We start from the raw sequence: 18,163 nt of genomic DNA, 5'->3' as shown, positions 1-18,163 counted from the left end.
TTTCTTTGCAGTTCATATCTTCAGAGAGGTTGAGGGTATTTTAGTCTTCTAACGAATTGACAAAATTCCAGATTGATACCCCATACCCATTTAGTCATTTCAGTTATTTGTATACCCATTTTGTCATTTCAATTTCAACCGTCTTTTTCTGTTCATTTTCCCATAATACTTCCCATCCTAATTATAAAATTGTATTTATAATTTATAAATGAGATCTTATAATTAGGATCAAAGGTATTATTTTTTATTATTGTTCATATGTGAAATATAAAGTGAGAATTAGATATGGATATATGCATAACTGTCCAAGATTATATCACTGCAAACTTAAATCCAAGTAATATTGTGTTTAAGCCATATCTAGTGGAACCATGCGCCATTGAAAAATAGTTTGTTAAAGAAAGACCAACGGGATTGGGTCTAGCTGAAGGGATCATAGTATGACAAACTAAGATTCGAATTCCTGTTGAGGGATGATGTTCATATTTAGTATATAACAGTATCTTAAATAAGATTGTACATGAGGACACTTATATTTTAGTAAAAAACAAAAAAAAAAACTTCATCAGAAAGAGAATAGTAGGTGTTGTTGATGGAAACTTCACTCGATAACGCAGGAAGTCCGTGAGATTTTTCACTTCGGCGATAGAGAGGAATAGTGATGTCTGATGAGATGGAGAGGAGCAGCGGAGGAAAAGACGCGGGATAAGGCATCATCACATTGGCCAATCCTCGCTTCTCTCTCTTTCTCCTTCACATATCTCTCTCTCAGGATAAGAGGGCCCCACTTATCCCCTTCCCTCCCCCCCCCCCCCCCCGCCCTCGCGATTCCCCCTCGCCCCCCCAAAAGAACAATGCCCCTGCTCCCTCACATCTCTCACCCTTCCTTCCACATCCAACGCTCCCCATTTTCCCATCTTTTTTCCCTCGACGCACCCGATCACCCACCCTCAGGCAGTTAAACTGCAGCCACACGTCACAAAAACTGTTCCTGTACTTGGCTCTGCCATTTCTGTGCCACTCTCACCCTTCCCTCCCTACTCTATATTACGGCCGCATTTTTGATTTTTCCGTTTGGTTCTTCTCTCTGTTCGCTGCTGATTCCATGGAGTCGCGAGTGTTGTCACGCGCCACCGCCTTCTCCTCCTCCTCTCTCCCCTTCCTCCGCAGGCTCCGCGCGACTCCCACGGTGCTTCCTTCCTCTCTGTCAAGCCGATCGGTGCCGTTGCCGACGGCGGCAATCTTATCTGGGGAAGGCAGCTCCGTCCCGAGCTATGCTCGCCGGCGCTGAGGAAAGACGCTCCCCTCCGGCCTTGCCTCGCCGCTGCCTCCTCTCCGGCTGAGGGAAGTGATTCCGCCGGGTGAGGTCCGTTCCCTCCGTTCTTACTCGGTTCCCTCGCTGTCGTCTGTGTCCTTATCGACTTTGTTGTTGTGGTTTTGTTTCTTTCTTTCCTTTTCTTTTTACAGGGAGGCGAAAGTGGCTCCGGTCGGGTTTTTCGATAAGTATCCGGCGCTGGTGACTGGATTCTTCTTCTTCATGTGGTAGGTGACCTGATTCGCTGCATCCTCTCCGACTGTGTGTGCCTTTCTCTTCTACTTCTGTTTCTCTGCTATACGCTGAGCTATGCTCTAATTTCCGTTATCTAGCCGTGTTTCTCTCCGTGATCATCGCTTCGCGTTCTGAAATTATGCCTGTGTCCTTTTACCTTTGCAGGTACTTTTTGAATGTGATCTTTAACATCCTCAACAAGAAGATCTACAATTACTTCCCGTATCCATAGTAAGCACTGTTATTATATTCATCAAATTAATGTTTAATTTAGAGTGTTGCTTGTTAATACATTGATTAAGCAAGAGTTCCTGGTGTAATGTAAGATGCTAATGGCGTCCAGGTTTCAATAACGAAACGAAGAAGTCGACATACTAGCTCAATGCATTATATGTTAATTCGAGTTCAAATCTCACATTAAATTATAAGTTTCCTAGATCCGTTACAAATAGTATATTTCAATATCTTGGGACTAAACACTTAGTTTCATGCTTTTGGCGACATGCTTCCCTGTGAGCTTCTTTATTATCTTGTGAAGGTAGGTGTGAAAGAGATAATAGTAACAAGATTGAGATTGATGGTGGACAGTAAAATCTCAGGCTCTATTATTGGAGATGAGCAGTTAAAAGTTACGTAGAAGTTAGTATGAAAGTGCTATGATTTTTTTTTTTGACCAGAGAAAGTGTTATGATTTGATAGTAATTGTCGCTGCTAATCAGTACTAGTAATTGACTTCGACTAACTAATAATAACTTACGGCCGAAATAACCTATTATGGGTGTATGCAGCTTTGTCTCGGTTATCCATTTATTCGTGGGCGTGGCGTACTGTCTTGTGAGCTGGGCCGTGGGCCTACCCAAGCGAGCTGTAAGTAAACTTCAAATTCACTCGGCCCATATCTCATCATCATCGCCCAAAAACGTCCAAAATCCGCAATGTAGGAGAACGTGTTAAAACGTTTGGAGACATGAGAAACACTACTATCAATTTATCGCAATTTTCTAAAAATCATATCTACAATTTTTGTTCATTTATCAATGGCATGTATTCTGATACGTGAATGGCATATTTATATGCTTTGTAGCCCATAGACTCGAACCTGCTGAAGGTGCTGATTCCTGTGGCAGTGTGTCACGCGCTAGGCCACGTGACCAGCAATGTGTCATTTGCAGCTGTTGCGGTTTCCTTCACACACACCGTTAAAGGTGATCAAATTTCTAAAAATTGCCTCAAACTCGTTATATTTGTAATTTTGTAATGTAATCATTGTGAGCTCTTTTGTTTCAGCTCTGGAGCCATTCTTCAATGCCGCTGCTTCCCAATTCATACTTGGCCAGCCAATTCCTTTTACCCTCTGGCTCTCTCTGGCTCCTGTTGTTATTGGTATGATCGTCTCTTGACGGTGGTTGTTTCTCTCCCACGGTTCACCATCTTCTATCAAATTTTAATGTCATACATGACTATCCTCTATGAACTTGGGATAATGAATATGCTTGCTTTAGAACCAAGATATAATAGAGGTAATATTATATAAGGATAAATGTGAATCCGACGTAACATATAATAAGTTATTTGAATGAAACAGTTAAATCAAGATGATATATGTTCAACCATATCAACAAAATTTAATCAAATATTTTTAAGTCAAAGTTTGATTGTTGTGAGGGAATATGCAGGTGTGTCAATGGCTTCACTGACTGAGCTCTCATTCAATTGGACTGGTTTTATAAGCGCTATGATTTCAAACATTTCATTCACATATCGCAGTATCTATTCAAAGAAGGCTATGGTAATATTCCTCTTCTCTCTCCATTGGTCACATTGATCATTACTAAGAAATTGAGACTTGACTGAACCATATTATGCGCTCCCTGACACGACTCTATTATTCTGCAGACTGATATGGACAGTACAAATGTGTATGCCTACATTTCCATAATTGCCCTAATTGTCTGCATACCACCAGCCATAATTGTGAGTAAATTTGTACTTGCGGCCCTCGTGATGAATACAAAAACCTTCATATAACCCATGGACTTCTTATCGTTCATTATTTGATCACACAGTTCGAGGGGCCTGCACTGATGAAGGGTGGTTTCAGTGATGCAATTGCTAAAGTTGGTACTGTCAAGTTCGTGTCAGATCTTTTCTGGGTCGGAATGTTTTACCACCTCTACAATCAGGTAAGCATATGCCACCAGATGAACTTATTCGATGCCTTACCCTTTTTTTTTTTTGTTGGGAGCAAAATTTGATGCCTTATCAATCTAGCAAAAATACACTAACTTTACCAAAGAAGACATATTCTTTCACACACAATTACATTTTCTTTCCTGTGTTATTTTCTTCAAGTACATGATTGTATGATAGATGGAGTTAACAAATTGTTGGCGTTCTTATCACCAGCTGGCCACCAACACTCTGGAGAGGGTGGCTCCTCTGACTCATGCAGTTGGGAATGTACTGAAACGTGTGTTTGTGATTGGCTTCTCAATCATAATCTTTGGTAAGCATATTTTCCTCTTCCATTTTGGAGCTCTAGTTTAGTTAGTTTCAATTTTGATTGCTTTAATAATCTAAATGAATGGTTCTTGCGTTCGTACATGACAGGCAACAAGATCTCCACCCAAACTGGTATTGGAACATGCATTGCAATAGCAGGAGTGGCCATCTATTCTTTCATCAAAGCCAAGATGGAAGAGGAGAAACGAGTGAGTGCAAATGAAACGACTGAAGAATAATAATATATATTTACAGTGAGTTGTATATGATTATGCTTTTGTATGATGGTTTTCATTTGTTCTGCTCCTCGTGTGGCAGCAAGCGAAAGCGGCATAAGGAAAAAGAGACGTGCGTCTGAGCGCTGGAAATCATATCAATCATCACAGATTTGCTTCAAAAATAATAGAGTGATGGCTCCATATTGTATTATCCTTTCCTTGTAATAATTTCTGTTTCTTCCTCTCCCTCTCACCCTTGTCAATTTTCTCATCCTCTTTTTTGATTCTATCAAAAACCAAAGTATTTCTGTTTGCTGATTCGCAATCATCTCATGTTGACTGAACCATGATGTATTCATGATTCCCTCGGGACATGTTTAAGCTCTCCTTTTCAATTCCCTTGGTCTCAGAAATTGATAATAATACTGCTTCTCATATATGAAAAGTAGCCAGCTATACATGGAAGTCATTGGCTTGTTGAGTGGACTAATAATGAGTAGAACGAAAATCAACGCAAGGGGATTAACAAAATTTATTCCTTAAATGAGCATATAACATGGCTTTAAGATATTTTATTCTTGTTAATATGACTTTGATATATATATATATATATATCCAATCAGCTAAAAAAGTTGTTTATTCATACGAAAGAGGAGTGAGGAGCTCAGTTCCCGCCATGTTTTATTTTGTTTTAAATATACAAAACTTATACATAAATTACTTATTTTTCGTACATGTTCGTGTCATTTTGAGTCCATTTGATAAAAGTTTTCCCAGTGTAAACTTTTCAACCTACGCTGTTGTTATCTATAGTTTGCTTCGTTTAAAAAAAAAAAAAAACCTCAGAAAACTGCTCTGCGTCTACTTTTCTTACTAGGTTGTGTCAAAATATTTTATGGAGCAATTGTACAGAAAAAAAGGATACTCCTCCGGTTCTAAATGTAAGATCCTTATACACACTAGTATAAAGGTCTTATATTTAGGACCGGAGGAGTATTTTATTATGAAACAAAAAGACATCGAAGTAAAATAAAATGTCGAGATTGGCTTTGTGAAGTATTCTTAATTCTTAATATAATTTACCTCGTTCTTTATTACTTTTAAGCTTTAGATGGTTGCGGCCAAGCTACAATAATAAAAAATTGTGGCCAACCCATGAAACTGCTTCTGTAGTTTGAGGAAATTGAATAAAGAGTTAATATTTGAGTGCCCCTTATTTTCTTGCCTATTATATTTTGTTATGATTATTTAATAACATTTTTATTTCTTCAATAAAAATATAAAATGCATTTTAAACACATTGTTGTTCTCTTATTCTTACTCTAAAAGATAGAATTTATTCTGCACACAAAATTAAATACTACCTCCAATGGTCCTTAATATAAGGGTTGTTTGAATTTTATTTTGATCCTAATTATAAGATTTCAATTCACTTTTGTTTTCATATTATTCATTTTTTCTAAAGCAATCTTAATAATAATGGTTGTTATAACCAATATACTTGGTTAGCAAGAATATTTTAAAAAATATAAACTTATTTATTATAAATAATTAACTTAAATAATTTTAATCTATTTAAATTAATCAATAAACTCTTATATTAAGGAACATGAGATTTAGTATAATGAAAAATAAAATTAAAATGACCCCCCGCGATATCCACTTTCTTGACCCAAAACTAAATGACTTAATCCGTATTAAAGCCCAATGAAAAAGCCCATAGGAGGGAAGAGAAAAACGGAAGGCACATCAAACTGGGCCCAAAGAAACAAAAACACGAAACATCGATTCGCTGATCGCATCAGACGCGAAAGATCCCAAAGAGCAGAGCCAATCAGAAGGAGCCTTCAGAAAAATTTAAAGAACTCCATTCAAAACGCAACAAAACACAGTAACTTGTAATTCAATTTCAAACACTCGCACATCACCATGATCCCACACACACGCACACTAATTAAATTCACCGAAACAACAACCCCCGAAATTGCTAAACCTTAAAATTAAAAGAACTTAAAAAAACGAAAATTCTGACAAGAACCGTGGAATAAAGGTTCATCGAAATTAGAACAACGTGTAGAGATAGAGAGAGACAAGTCAGACAACACAGATTTCATCTCATCAAATAAAAAAGGAAAAACGCAAAAAGAAAAAAAAACTGAACTTGTTAACAAAAGTCATCTCTTTTTTTGATTTTTGTTTTTAGTCATCGTTACCGAGTTCTCGTTTGACACGAACATTCATCACACCGTTAATAAAAAGAGAAACAAAAAAGCCAGTATTTAGTATTTACGAAGGAAAATAAAAACGAATTATGAAAGGTGGTGGAGGAATTGTACTTGTAGGAGTCAAGGGAAACTGTTGTTGGCTTATCTTTGTTTTTCGATTTTTGTTATTAATATTATTATTGTTTTTCGGTTTGTTCTTTTATTCTTCAATCGTTGTTCTTTCTTTTCAATCCCTCATTGTACGCTGATGCTTTTTCTTATTTATTATGTTATTTCTAATTATTTTTCATCCCAGGATAATAATCTTGTGCCTTTTCAATCCTTGACTATTACGGAATTTTGGTTTAAGAGAGAGGAAGGTAGAGATGAGACGGTATAGATAAGGGAGAAATATTGATTCTTTTCGGTAGCCCTAATTTTCTGTTTTGGTTCCTTTTTCTTGAGCGTTCTGGATTTCTTCTGGGGGTTTGAAGAAGGTAACTTCAGGGAACCTTCGATCTTGATCGTTCTTCAATGGAGGCCGAGTCTGTGTCTGACGGGGAGAATAATCGGAAAAGGGACGCCGCTGATGAGTACAATGACAACAATAATGGAAGTAACAAAAAAATTGTAAATTCCAATGAAGGGCAGAGCAAGCCCAAGCGTCAGATGAAGACTCCTTTCCAGCTTGAGGCTCTGGAGAAAGCTTATGCTTGTTAGTTCCCTTCTTCAATTTTTTGATCTCCCTCTCTATCTGTAGTTTTTTGTTTTATTTAAATTTTTACGTGTTTTTTTTATTTTTTCAATTTGAAGATTTTGTTTGATATGCGTTCAATCCGTTTGCTAATGGAATGGACTATTTCTGTTGATTAGTGGAGACGTACCCGTCGGAGGCGATGAGGGCAGAACTGTCGCAGAAGTTGGGGCTGTCGGATCGGCAATTGCAGATGTGGTTCTGCCATAGGAGGTTGAAAGACAAGAAGGACGTGCCCAAGTCTTCAAGAAAGGCGCCACCGCCGTTGCCCGCTTCACCGACGGACGAGTTGAGGATGGAGACTGAACTTGCCAATGATTATGGATCCGGGTCGGGTTCGGGCTCAAGCCCGTTTACTCGTTCAGAGTTGCGGAATGTAGTACCTAGGGGTGTTCCTGGGTACTATGAGTCGCAGCAGGCTCTTATGGAGCTCAGAGCAATTGCTTGTGTGGAGGCGCAGTTAGGAGAACCCTTAAGGGAGGATGGACCTATTTTAGGAATTGAGTTTGATCCATTGCCGCCAGATGCATTTGGAGCACCTATCGGTATAACGCTTAGTGCTTTTGTTTTTTCCTCACATCAAGATTGTGTTAACTCATCTTCAGTTTATGCCTTGTCTTTATATGTTTTATTGTTCATTTTTATTTGTTTTTTTATTTTTTGCTAGGACTATCGGTCTCTTACAGTCTTGTATATAACAATTTAACTGTTAAATCAAGTGGGCATGGTTAGAATCTTCACATTGTTCAATTACTTAGGTATCATGAGTTTGTTGGTGTCTGTTTTGTTTCTTAAACATTCTGTATTGTATGAATGTTGTAGCGATTAATGTTCATATACAGCATCTTTGACCACCTCTGGGCCTTTTTTGATAGTAGACATGGTTGCTAGAATCAATAACTTATGTGGCATGAAGGGTTGATAAACTTCTGTTAGTTTTGCGTGCTTCTGTTTTGTTTGGCTGCTGACAATTTGGCGACTTGTTTTTTTCTTGGAGCAGCAGTTAATGAGCAGCAGAAGCGGCCTAGTCTTGGCTTTGATAGTAAAGTCTATGAAAGACACGATGTTAGAACAAACAAGGTTGGTTTTCTGTTATCTGTATTAATAACAGAATTGTTTATTAGATTGCATGCAAGTTTATATGCATTTAGTTGCATGTGACTCGCAAGAGATCATTTTTTGTCATCACCGTGGTTGAGTGAGAGATACTTATGATGATTGAGTACCTTTCTGAATGCTTATCCTATTCACTCAAAAGCCCTTAAGATTTTCACTAGTTAATCCACTTGTACCAGGTATTGTAACTTGCTTACTGTTTTGATTTTCGCCGTTTTTCAACATCTTGTCTCTGTTGTTAGCATGAAACATGAAATAAAGTGTTTAGTAACTTCACAACCATATAATCGTGTTGGAACTAGTTTTGACATCCTCAGCTTGAGTGATTATTCATTTGTATTCTTATGTTTCGATTCAATTCGCCGTATTTTTGTTGTTTATTCCACTTTTGTCCTTTTTCCTCTCTGGTTTTGAAGATTATATGTTTGAATGCTCAGTTAATGCAAATTCAGATTGTAGAATGTGTTCCTTTAATTCATAGAAAACATGTTACTGCCTCCATTATCAAATATAAGTAACTAATGAAGCTAGTCACACATATTAGGAAACAGTTTAGTGTCTAAACCAGTATTTTATCTTTTCTATTTTGCCTCCAATAAAGATATGTAGTTGGCCCAATGGTTATTACTCTTCATTGGAAAATGGAGAGTCCAGTGGTTATTTATGGGGGGCATTTTTGTAAAAATCAAGTGAAACATTTATGGAAGTTTGCAATGTTTCTTATTTCTGATAGCAAAGGATTCTCTTAATTTATTGCTTATATTTGATAATAAGGGAGTATTTTTAAAATATAATCTTAAAACTGCTTGTTCTGCTAGATAAGAATTTTGTTTACTGCTTGGTTGCTTTTCTTAGAGTCTTTGATTTTAATTTAGCTCCTTTCCAGGCTATGACAAGGGCCTTCCATGAATATCCATTTCTCCCAAACCACTCCAGTATTAGATCTGATGCTTATGGACAATTGACACAATCTCATTTACTTGATCCGATGGATGGTCCAGCCAGAACTCCGTCTTTTGTAGTAAAAAATGAACAGCTTCCCAGGATTCATGCTGCCCAAGGCCATTCGTCACGTGTTCGTGTTTCATCTCTACAAGATAAGCAAGGGCTTCCCTTTCCGTCGCCCTCTCGTGATGATGATGGCCCTTCTCAAAGGGAATCTTACCCAAACCTAAATATTGGAATGAACTCTCACTTTACTGATCACCCAATTGTTGGACCAGAAAACCCTTATGGGGTAGTTGGTGGACAAATCTTCCCTAGCGATGCAATATTACGGGTTGACAGGAAACGAAAGGTATTCTTTATTGAGCATCGTTTTTATGTTTTATTTCTCCAAACAGTCTTTGCCGAGAATTTATAATTATAAACTTTATGCAGAGTGATGATTCTAGAACTGCAAGAGAAGCTGAAGCCCATGAGATGAGGATCCAGAAGGAGATAGAGAAACAAGATAACATTAGGCGAAAGGTTGTTTTTGAAATGAAGTGTGAAATTTATGAATAGATGTTGAATATGCTTGATCTGATTCCCTTTTGTTCTTCCTCTCGGTTTTAGAATGAAGAGAGAATGAGGAAAGAGATGGAGAGGCAAGATCGTGAAAGAAGGAAGGAAGAAGAGAGGCTGATGCGTGAGAGACAGAGAGAAGAAGAAAGAACAAAGCGTGAGCAAAGACGTGAAATTGAACGAAGGGAAAAGTTTCTGATGAAGGAAAATTTAAGAGTAAGTCTGTTTGTGAGCCTTGTAGCATGATCATCTGTTAGCTAATATTGAAACCTTTGAGGATATGTAATGTATCCTACTGACATGTATCATGGTCTATCTGTTGAAAGGCTGAGAAAAGGAGGCAAAAAGAAGAGCTTCGAAAAGAGAAAGAAGCAGAGAGAAGAAAAGCTGCTCTTGAGAAGGCAGTTGCCCGCAGAATAGCTAAAGAATCTATGGAGCTTATTGAGGATGAACAACTGGAATTGATGGAGTTGGCCGTAGCAAGCAAGGGACTTCCCTCAATTATAAATCTTGATCTTGACACCTTGCAAAACCTTGATATGTTTCGGGGTGAGCAATATAATTTTAAATTGTCTAATTAGCACAATTTGGTTTGGGGTGAAGGCGAATGAGGTCCCAATACTGATACTCATTTGTTTACTGTAGATTCATTGTGCACTTTTCCACCCAAGAGTGTAAAGCTGAAAAAACCATTTGCCATCCAACCCTGGATCAAATCTGAGGAGCATGTTGGCAACCTTCTCATGGTTTGTCCTTATTATCACTTTTACTTGTTTGAAGCGTTAATTGTGGTTTAGCATTTAAGCTTTAGTTATTTAATTAACAATTCTTATAGTCTTAGATTAATTTTGTATTTATTCGTGATCCTTTTTGAGCAGTGGCTCTTTCGGCATGTAGTCTTGTGTACCCTGAAAATAATAAAATATTCTTCGGTTGCCTTGCTGTTATGTCTGGGTTTCTGGATGCGCTGCTTTCTCTAGCTCATGTTATCTTTTTAGTTTTATTTATTATTTAGACAATAGATTGATTTGTGACTTCCGAGTTCAAGGTTTTAAAGCTTTGGTGGTATATTACAGGTTTGGAGATTTCTGATTACATTTGCGGATGTCCTTGAGTTGTGGCCTTTTACTCTTGATGAATTTTTGCAGGCATTTCATGACTATGTGAGTCCATATGTTTTGAGCTGTTAAAATGAATTGTTCTATGCATTTTTTCCCTTCCCTTTTCACTTTGTGGGTTCAATCTGCAAACCGTTGGATCTCAGGATTCAAGATTATTTGGTGAGATACATGTTGCTCTTCTCAAGGTGATAATAAAGGACATCGAAGATGTTGCAAGGACACCTACAGGATTAGGTACTAACCAGAATGGGGCTGCTAATCCTGGTGGTGGCCATCCAGAGATTGTGGAAGGGGTAAGTCTATATATTTCCAAAATATTCTGTACTTTTTAGTCAATCAGTAGGTTTTTTCAATGTAATGTTGTTTTAATTTATTTATTTTTAAATATTAGGCGTATGCCTGGGGCTTTGATATAAGAAATTGGCAGAAGCACTTGAATCAATCAACATGGCCAGAAATTTTCCGACAGTTAGCATTGTCTGCAGGGTTTGGACCACGGCTGAAAAAAAGAAATATCACATGGTCATATGCAAATGATAAAGATGAGGTTCATCATTCTTCTTTATGATAATTGACTTCGTTAATTTCAGGACTTCTGGTATTTCCTATGTTACGTTAATACTCCATTGTTTTAATTCCAAATTTGAGGGGAGCACACTATTTTGGATATTGCTTCTCTTTGTTGCAGTCTTGAGATTTTTTATGTTCAATTTGAATCTTGGGACGAGAGCATTTCTGTTGCCATTGAATGGTTGGCTGAGCAATTTGTCTGCATCTATTTATCAACAATTGAACTTTTTCCTTTTTATTTTTTATTTTTTATTGTGTTTCACGGACTAAATGAGGAATGATTCTATGTGTTACAGCAGGGTAGAAGTTGTGAAGACATCATCTCCACTCTTCGCAATGGTTCAGCAGCTGAAAATGCTGTGGCAAAAATGCAAGAGAAAGGTCTGTTAGCCCCTCGGAGAAATAGGCACCGGTTGACTCCTGGAACGGTCAAGTTTGCAGCATTTCATGTTTTGTCTCTCGAGGGTGGCAAGGGCTTGACTGTACTAGAGCTTGCAGAGAAAATTCAGGTGAATTGTCTCTCTTAATATTTAAATATTCCATTAAGTTATCCTCTTTATTCTTATGCTTTTTTTGTCAGAAATCTGGACTTAGGGACCTGACAACCAGCAAGACACCTGAGGCATCAATTTCTGTTGCTTTGACCAGAGATGCTAAGCTTTTTGAAAGAATAGCTCCCTCAACATATCGAGTTCGAGCTGCATATCGAAAAGATCCTGCTGATGCAGAGGCCATTCTTTCAGATGCTAGAAAGAAAATTCAGATATTTGAAAATGGGTTTCCTGCTGTTGAAGATGCTGATGATGTTGAAAGAGAAGAAGAGTCAGAAAGTGATGAAGTTGATGAGGATCCTGAAGTAGATGATTTAGTAAACCCCCTAAGTGATAACAAAACATCTGAACAGTATGATGACCTGAACAATTGCTCTACAAATGGGGGAGAAAACATGAGCCATGACATGGAACTTGTTCAAAATGAGTTTGGCAAGGATCTTCCTTGCGTTCCTGAGAGTTGTTCTAAAGATGCTGATTGCCCAGGTGCTGTTACTGGACAGCAGGTTATTGAAGATTTGAATACTGCAAATCCTGACGATAACATGGAAATTGATGAAAGCAAGTCTGGAGAGTCATGGGTTCAAGGCCTTACAGAAGGAGAATATTCTGACCTTAGCGTAGAAGAACGTCTTAATGCACTAGTAGCATTAGTTGGTGTTGCGAATGAAGGAAATTCAATACGTCTTGTTCTTGAGGTATATTTTATTCCATATAGTCTTGAATTTGGATTGAAGCTGCATTTATTTACTTGCCCTCTCCTTTTTTCTTTTTAATATATATTGACATGAAGAGCTTTACAGGACCGTTTGGAGGCAGCAAATGCTCTGAAGAAGCAAATGTGGGCAGAAGCACAGATAGATAAAGTTCGGCAGAAAGATGATAATTCTAATAAATCAGATTTTCCATCTCTTGCTGCAAATAAAGTTGAGACACAATATACGGGCCCATCTGCAGAGGGAAACCAGAGCCCATTGCTTGACATCAATATTAATAATAATGAGGCATCACCCAGCACTGCAGAAAATCAAAAGGAAGTTCTGGGTGCACAGAACATGCCTATTGAAAAGCCCTCAGTAGTTCAAGATCTCTTTTTAGGTCCAGACAACCCGCAGATTCTATCTGCACATGCTTCAAAAAGGTCTCGTTCACAGTTGAAGTCTTATATTGCGCATATAGCGGAAGAGATGTATGTATATAGGTCCTTGCCCCTTGGTCAAGATAGGAGACGTAACCGATATTGGCAATTTGTTGCATCCGCTTCCAGCAGTGATCCTGGTGCCGGCAGGGTCTTCATGGAATTGCATGATGGCAGTTGGCGGCTTATTGATTCTGAAGAGGTAAATTGTGTGTTGCTGAATTGTTGGTCTCAGTGGTTGATCCATTCATTTCAGACTAATTACTGGATATGTTGGTTTTAATATGTTTCTCATGTTTCAGTACATGCCTTAGCGACCTGCTTACCACATGGATGCCTACTCATTATTACTTCGTTATGCTTCCAATGTTGAGTCAAATCCAGATTTTTTGAAATTGAGTCCTCAAATGATGGTTCTAATGAAGATAACCACTGGAGATTGAATACCTGCTCTGGCCTTTAAACACGAGAATATTTTTTGTTTTGACACCCCACGGGGGGGAAAAGGAAGAATATTTTTGTTATTCACAAAATTGTATTGCTCTACATTCTTAACTTTTTGGGCACTTAGTCTATTTTTGTGACTCTGAATCTTTGAGCTAGATTGTTATTTTCCTCAGGTTTCAAGGGTTATGTGAACTTGACGTATTCTTGTGCTTTCATCCTAGTTGATGAGATATAATTTTTTCTTCCAACTTTATGCAGGATTTCGATGCGCTCTTGACATCCCTCGATTCACGTGGAATTAGGGAATCTCATTTACGCTTAATGTTGCAGAAGATTGAGAATTCCTTCAAGGAAAATGTTCGAAAGAATGCTCAATTTAATAAAAATGCCACCAGATCAATTAAAAATGAAGCTGATGAAGTAGAATTGGTTCCTGAATGCCGTGCTGGATCAGACAGTTCTAGCAGTAGTCTCTGTGGTTTGAGTTCTGACTGTACATTGGAAACAACTTCATCATTTAAAATTGAGCTGGGGAGAAGTGAGAGTGAAAAAAAAGCTGCCTTGACCAAGTATCAAGATGTTCAAAAGTGGATATGGAAAGAATGTTATAATTCATCAACATTATGTTCATTGAAATATGGGCAAAGGAGATGCAAATCACTTCTGGAAATATGTGATATGTGTTTGAATCCATATTTCTTTGAGGATTCCCATTGTAATTTTTGCCACCATACTTTTGCTACTAATAATGGATTTAATTTTTCTAAACATGCATTTCAATGTGGAGAGAAGTTAGATTCCAAAGGTATTTCTACTTGGGATTGTTCTCTTCCCTTGCGGATAAGGTTGCTCAAGGCCTTCTTGGCTTGTATTGAGGTAAACTGACAATAGCTTAGTGTGTGCTTTTAGTGATTTTCATTTAGACCCGTTATCTCTCCAGTAGTGTATTTTTCCTAATAATTCAGTGGTTATTTTGTTTTGTCATTTTGTATTTCAGGCTTCTGTTCCTCTTGAATCATTGCAATCAATTTGGACAGAAGAGTATAGGAAGCAGTGGGGTGTGAAGCTGAGCAAATCATCTACAACTGATGAACTCTTGCAGGTTTTATGGAATATCATTAAGTGCAAGTTCATCTTGCAAATCCCTGTATCATTTTGACGTTTTTTGTATTTATAAATTGGGCAATGCATTCTGCAGTTATTGACCTTGTTGGAGAGAGCAGTACAGCGAGACTTTCTGTCATCAAACTTCTCCACAACAGAAGAAATGTTGGGATCAAGCTGTATGCCAGATGATGCTGTAAATGCTTCTACAGATACTGAATCAGTTCATGTGCTGCCATGGGTGCCACAAACCACTGCAGCTGTGTCGTTGAGAATCTTTGAATTTGATGCATCCATCAGTTACATACCAGTTGAGAAGCCTGAGCTACCTGTTGAGGAGAAAGAAGTGAGAGAATATGTGGTGAGTTCTTTCTCTCCTTGTTTATGTCTAGCTCATTCACCAAGCAGACTAGATTGAAGGCTCCCTTTATATGCGGGTTCCTTTTGTTATGCTTATATTTGAGTGAGGTGGAAGTTTAGCTGAAAAGCTTTTGTGCTGCTCATATTTAAAGTTATAATCTTGTTCTGGTTTTCTTTTCCGCAGAAGCTTCCTTCAAGATATGCTCCCTTCAAGTCTGGTAGAGCTATTGAATCAGCAGAATTGGACCATGACGAATTCATCAAGGAAGACAAATCTAATAGAAGTGTTCGAAGGAGCAATAAACGTGGACGGGGGTCTCATGATCAGGGCCGGGGCAAGAAGTTGTCTAGAAGAACACAAGAGCCAAAACAACATGCTGGGCGCCGGAATGTTAAAGGCACTGAGAGTTTGGGTGCGGGATTAAAACAGCAGGGGAGAGGGACACAAGGACAACCTGGTGGACGTGGTCGCCGAACTGTCAGGAAAAGGAGAGTGGAAAAAAGGGCTGTTGAGGACTTATTACTTGGCCACAAGGGTGTCGGTCGTAGTCCCAAAATTGGCAGAGGATCATTGAGAAGCTTGGAAGAGGAATGGGATGGCGAGAAGGAAGCAAGTCCTATCCAAATGGATGGTGTTGATAACAGTAACAGTGCTGAGGAAGTGGAATCTGATGACAATGGACAAGCAGTGGAGTATGAGCAAGGAAACTGGGAGGTAGGTTTCAATGGTGGTAGTTCCAACAGATGGGATGGGGATATGGTTGGAGCGAGCGATGAAGAAGTGGTGGGTGCTTCTGAAGATGACAATGGCATTGAGGAGGGAGAAGAGGAGTTGGAAGAAGATTCAGAGGAGGAAGTTATGAGTGAAGGAGAGGATTCAGATGGTGATGCCAATAGAATGATGGTAAATGAAGAGGGCTCAGACTCAGCTGTCTCTGAGGATTCTTCTGATTAGAACATTGGATATTTTAATTGATCAAGTGAAGGGAATTGAATTGCATCCCAAGGCTGCATTGCATTTTTTTAACATTGCCGCTGGATAAGTGCCTGAGAAGTTATCTCATGGCTTGAGGGGGAGAGAGGAGCCAGTAGAATTATGATGTATATGCTCCATGCAAAATGGAGCCCCTGTATTTTTAAATTAGAGTTGAAGTTGAGGGCTTTCGTAGCCCAGCCTCATTTCGATTTTGTTTTCTCATGTCATAGATATTCATTAATTTATAGAAATATAATACCTTCATATATAAGCTCTTCTTTGTGGCCCCAAGCAAATCTTCGGTTGGAAATTATCACGCTTAAAGGGTTACCTTTGTGTGGAGGAAACAAAAGGGTATGCTGCGGGTAATTCGAACTATTCATATGAAAGGTAGTTTGGATTAATGTTATTACGAGGTCATACCGTTGGCAGGATGTAGCATTCAGACTCTGTTGGAGCTTCACCCCATATTTGAAATTCTTAAAAGTCCACATCTTTAGTATTTTTATTCTGTAACTATATTTTCACATATGATAATGAGATGGAAAATCAATATTCTTAATTTATAAAGTGATGATTCTATTTATTGTCTTTATAATTTGCTTGTATAAATACCACCTCGCTAAAAGCATGAGATTGGCAAATTCGAATTAATTGGATTTTTAAACGAAGAAAATCCTTAGAAAAAAAAATTTCATGAAAAAAAAATCATTTCAAAATTCTAAATTAGTTTTGTTTCCTGCATTTTAATAATGATTTAATACATTTAAAAATTAAATCACAATATATTTTTGCTACAATTCTTAATTTGAAATTTTAAAATATTCAAATAATATTTTTTTGGAATTTTTCCAAATTCTTCTTATGTAACATGAAATAGAATTGGAAAGAAATAAAATAAAATAAATTCTGTAGATGCAAATATTATTTAATGTTTTGGTAAAAAATGTTATTTAATGTTTTAAATGAAAAATAAGTATGTAGAAATGGCAGAGATATAATAAAAATATACTCTTAATTTCTTATACAGTAAAAATAGCTCCTCTTTCTCGATAGCACTGCATCTAAATGGGGCCAAAAATTATGTTATCTCCAGCATTGACCTTAATTTTTTTTTTAACCATTTGGATTAATTTAGACAATATGCATAAGTTATGTAAATATTAACTAAGAGTCGGGACCCTTTGCTGATGGGAGAATCTAATTGGTTAATAAACTCTCCAGCATTGAATTTTTTTTTTTTTACCCATTGGACTAATTTAGATAATATGAATAAGGCATGTAAAATCAGCCTAACTCTTCGAGCCATGAGATGAGGCTTTCTCCAATCCTAATTACGCAACTCATTTAAATTATTTTTGCACCAAAAAATATCTAGATTATAAATTCTCAAATCAAGGGAAGGCTGGTCAAATGAAAAGTTTCAAAGACCCACCAAGAGTTCATTAATTTTGATTTCTGTACATGATTTTAGCCCTTTCTGATTAATTATTTTCTGAATCCTATTGATTAAGCATCTATCGATGACTTTTAAATGCAAGTCAATAATAAAAATCCTTTTTTAGCCAGAATAATTGAAATCAAAATGGAATTCATATTACAATCATTAAGGATGATATTTACAATTTATACAGTGATTGAAATTAAAAACTGATGAGAAATACTACATACTGCCATGTCATTAATGTTCTCTCCAATAAAAATGCTTCCAGTGCCTTTCTTGTGAGCTCTACAAATTTCTATCATAATGAGTTATGAAGAAGAAAAAGTAATGAAGAGAAAATGGAGCATTTCCATTAGGGAGAGCATGGATTACATGGCACTCCAAGGGTATATTTCTCCTTAAAATATACAAATAAATCCTTATATATTTATTTTAACTTTCAAATTAAAAAACAGCTAAGAGGAGGGGTAAAATTGTCCCAAGGCCCTCCCGGTCAAATTAATGAGCAACATCTACTTGCACTTGTTGGGTGAGAACAAGTGAATATGACATCACGACAAAGTTTTTTAATGGGTCTTTTATCAGTAAAATCTATATTATTTT

The 18,163-nt window shown here is 37.4% G+C and overlaps 2 protein-coding genes across 4 annotated transcripts; both read left to right on the top strand.

Moving 5' to 3' along the window:
* Positions 1-1,090: 1,090 nt before the first annotated feature.
* Positions 1,091-4,706, top strand: LOC114734092 (triose phosphate/phosphate translocator, chloroplastic-like). Its single transcript, XM_028921599.1, is given in 13 exon segments — positions 1,091-1,184; positions 1,187-1,361; positions 1,468-1,542; positions 1,715-1,780; positions 2,338-2,416; positions 2,634-2,754; positions 2,837-2,932; positions 3,226-3,338; positions 3,446-3,523; positions 3,616-3,732; positions 3,956-4,055; positions 4,160-4,260; positions 4,370-4,706. Coding segments are annotated over 13 exon segments (1,218 nt in total). The 5' UTR covers positions 1,091-1,105; the 3' UTR covers positions 4,388-4,706.
* Positions 4,707-6,430: 1,724 nt separating this feature from the next.
* LOC114734098 (homeobox-DDT domain protein RLT1) lies at positions 6,431-16,387 on the top strand. 3 transcript variants are annotated; one of them, XM_028921612.1, is made up of 18 exons: positions 6,431-7,188; positions 7,347-7,772; positions 8,228-8,307; positions 9,230-9,640; positions 9,724-9,813; positions 9,901-10,065; positions 10,176-10,398; positions 10,495-10,595; positions 10,926-11,012; positions 11,114-11,263; positions 11,362-11,517; positions 11,840-12,049; positions 12,121-12,789; positions 12,895-13,431; positions 13,935-14,552; positions 14,674-14,778; positions 14,875-15,141; positions 15,325-16,387. In XM_028921612.1, the coding sequence occupies exons 1-18, from the start codon at positions 7,008-7,010 to the stop codon at positions 16,093-16,095; spliced, it is 5,247 nt and encodes a 1,748-aa protein (XP_028777445.1). In that variant the 5' UTR covers positions 6,431-7,007; the 3' UTR covers positions 16,096-16,387. The 3 variants fall into 3 exon arrangements, with proteins under 3 accessions (XP_028777445.1, XP_028777444.1, XP_028777443.1); XM_028921611.1 differs by having other exon boundaries at positions 6,432-7,188; positions 8,231-8,307; positions 11,837-12,049; XM_028921610.1 differs by having other exon boundaries at positions 6,432-7,188; positions 11,837-12,049.
* The last annotated feature ends 1,776 nt before the right edge of the window (positions 16,388-18,163 follow it).

The sequence above is a fragment of the Neltuma alba genome, unplaced genomic scaffold, assembly GCF_004799145.2.
Source record: "Neltuma alba isolate B1F8T4 unplaced genomic scaffold, ASM479914v2 tig00013076_pilon, whole genome shotgun sequence".
Lineage (NCBI taxonomy): Eukaryota > Viridiplantae > Streptophyta > Magnoliopsida > Fabales > Fabaceae > Neltuma > Neltuma alba.
Note: the sequence above shows the minus strand (reverse complement) of the source record. Positions and strands in the feature narration are given on the sequence as shown.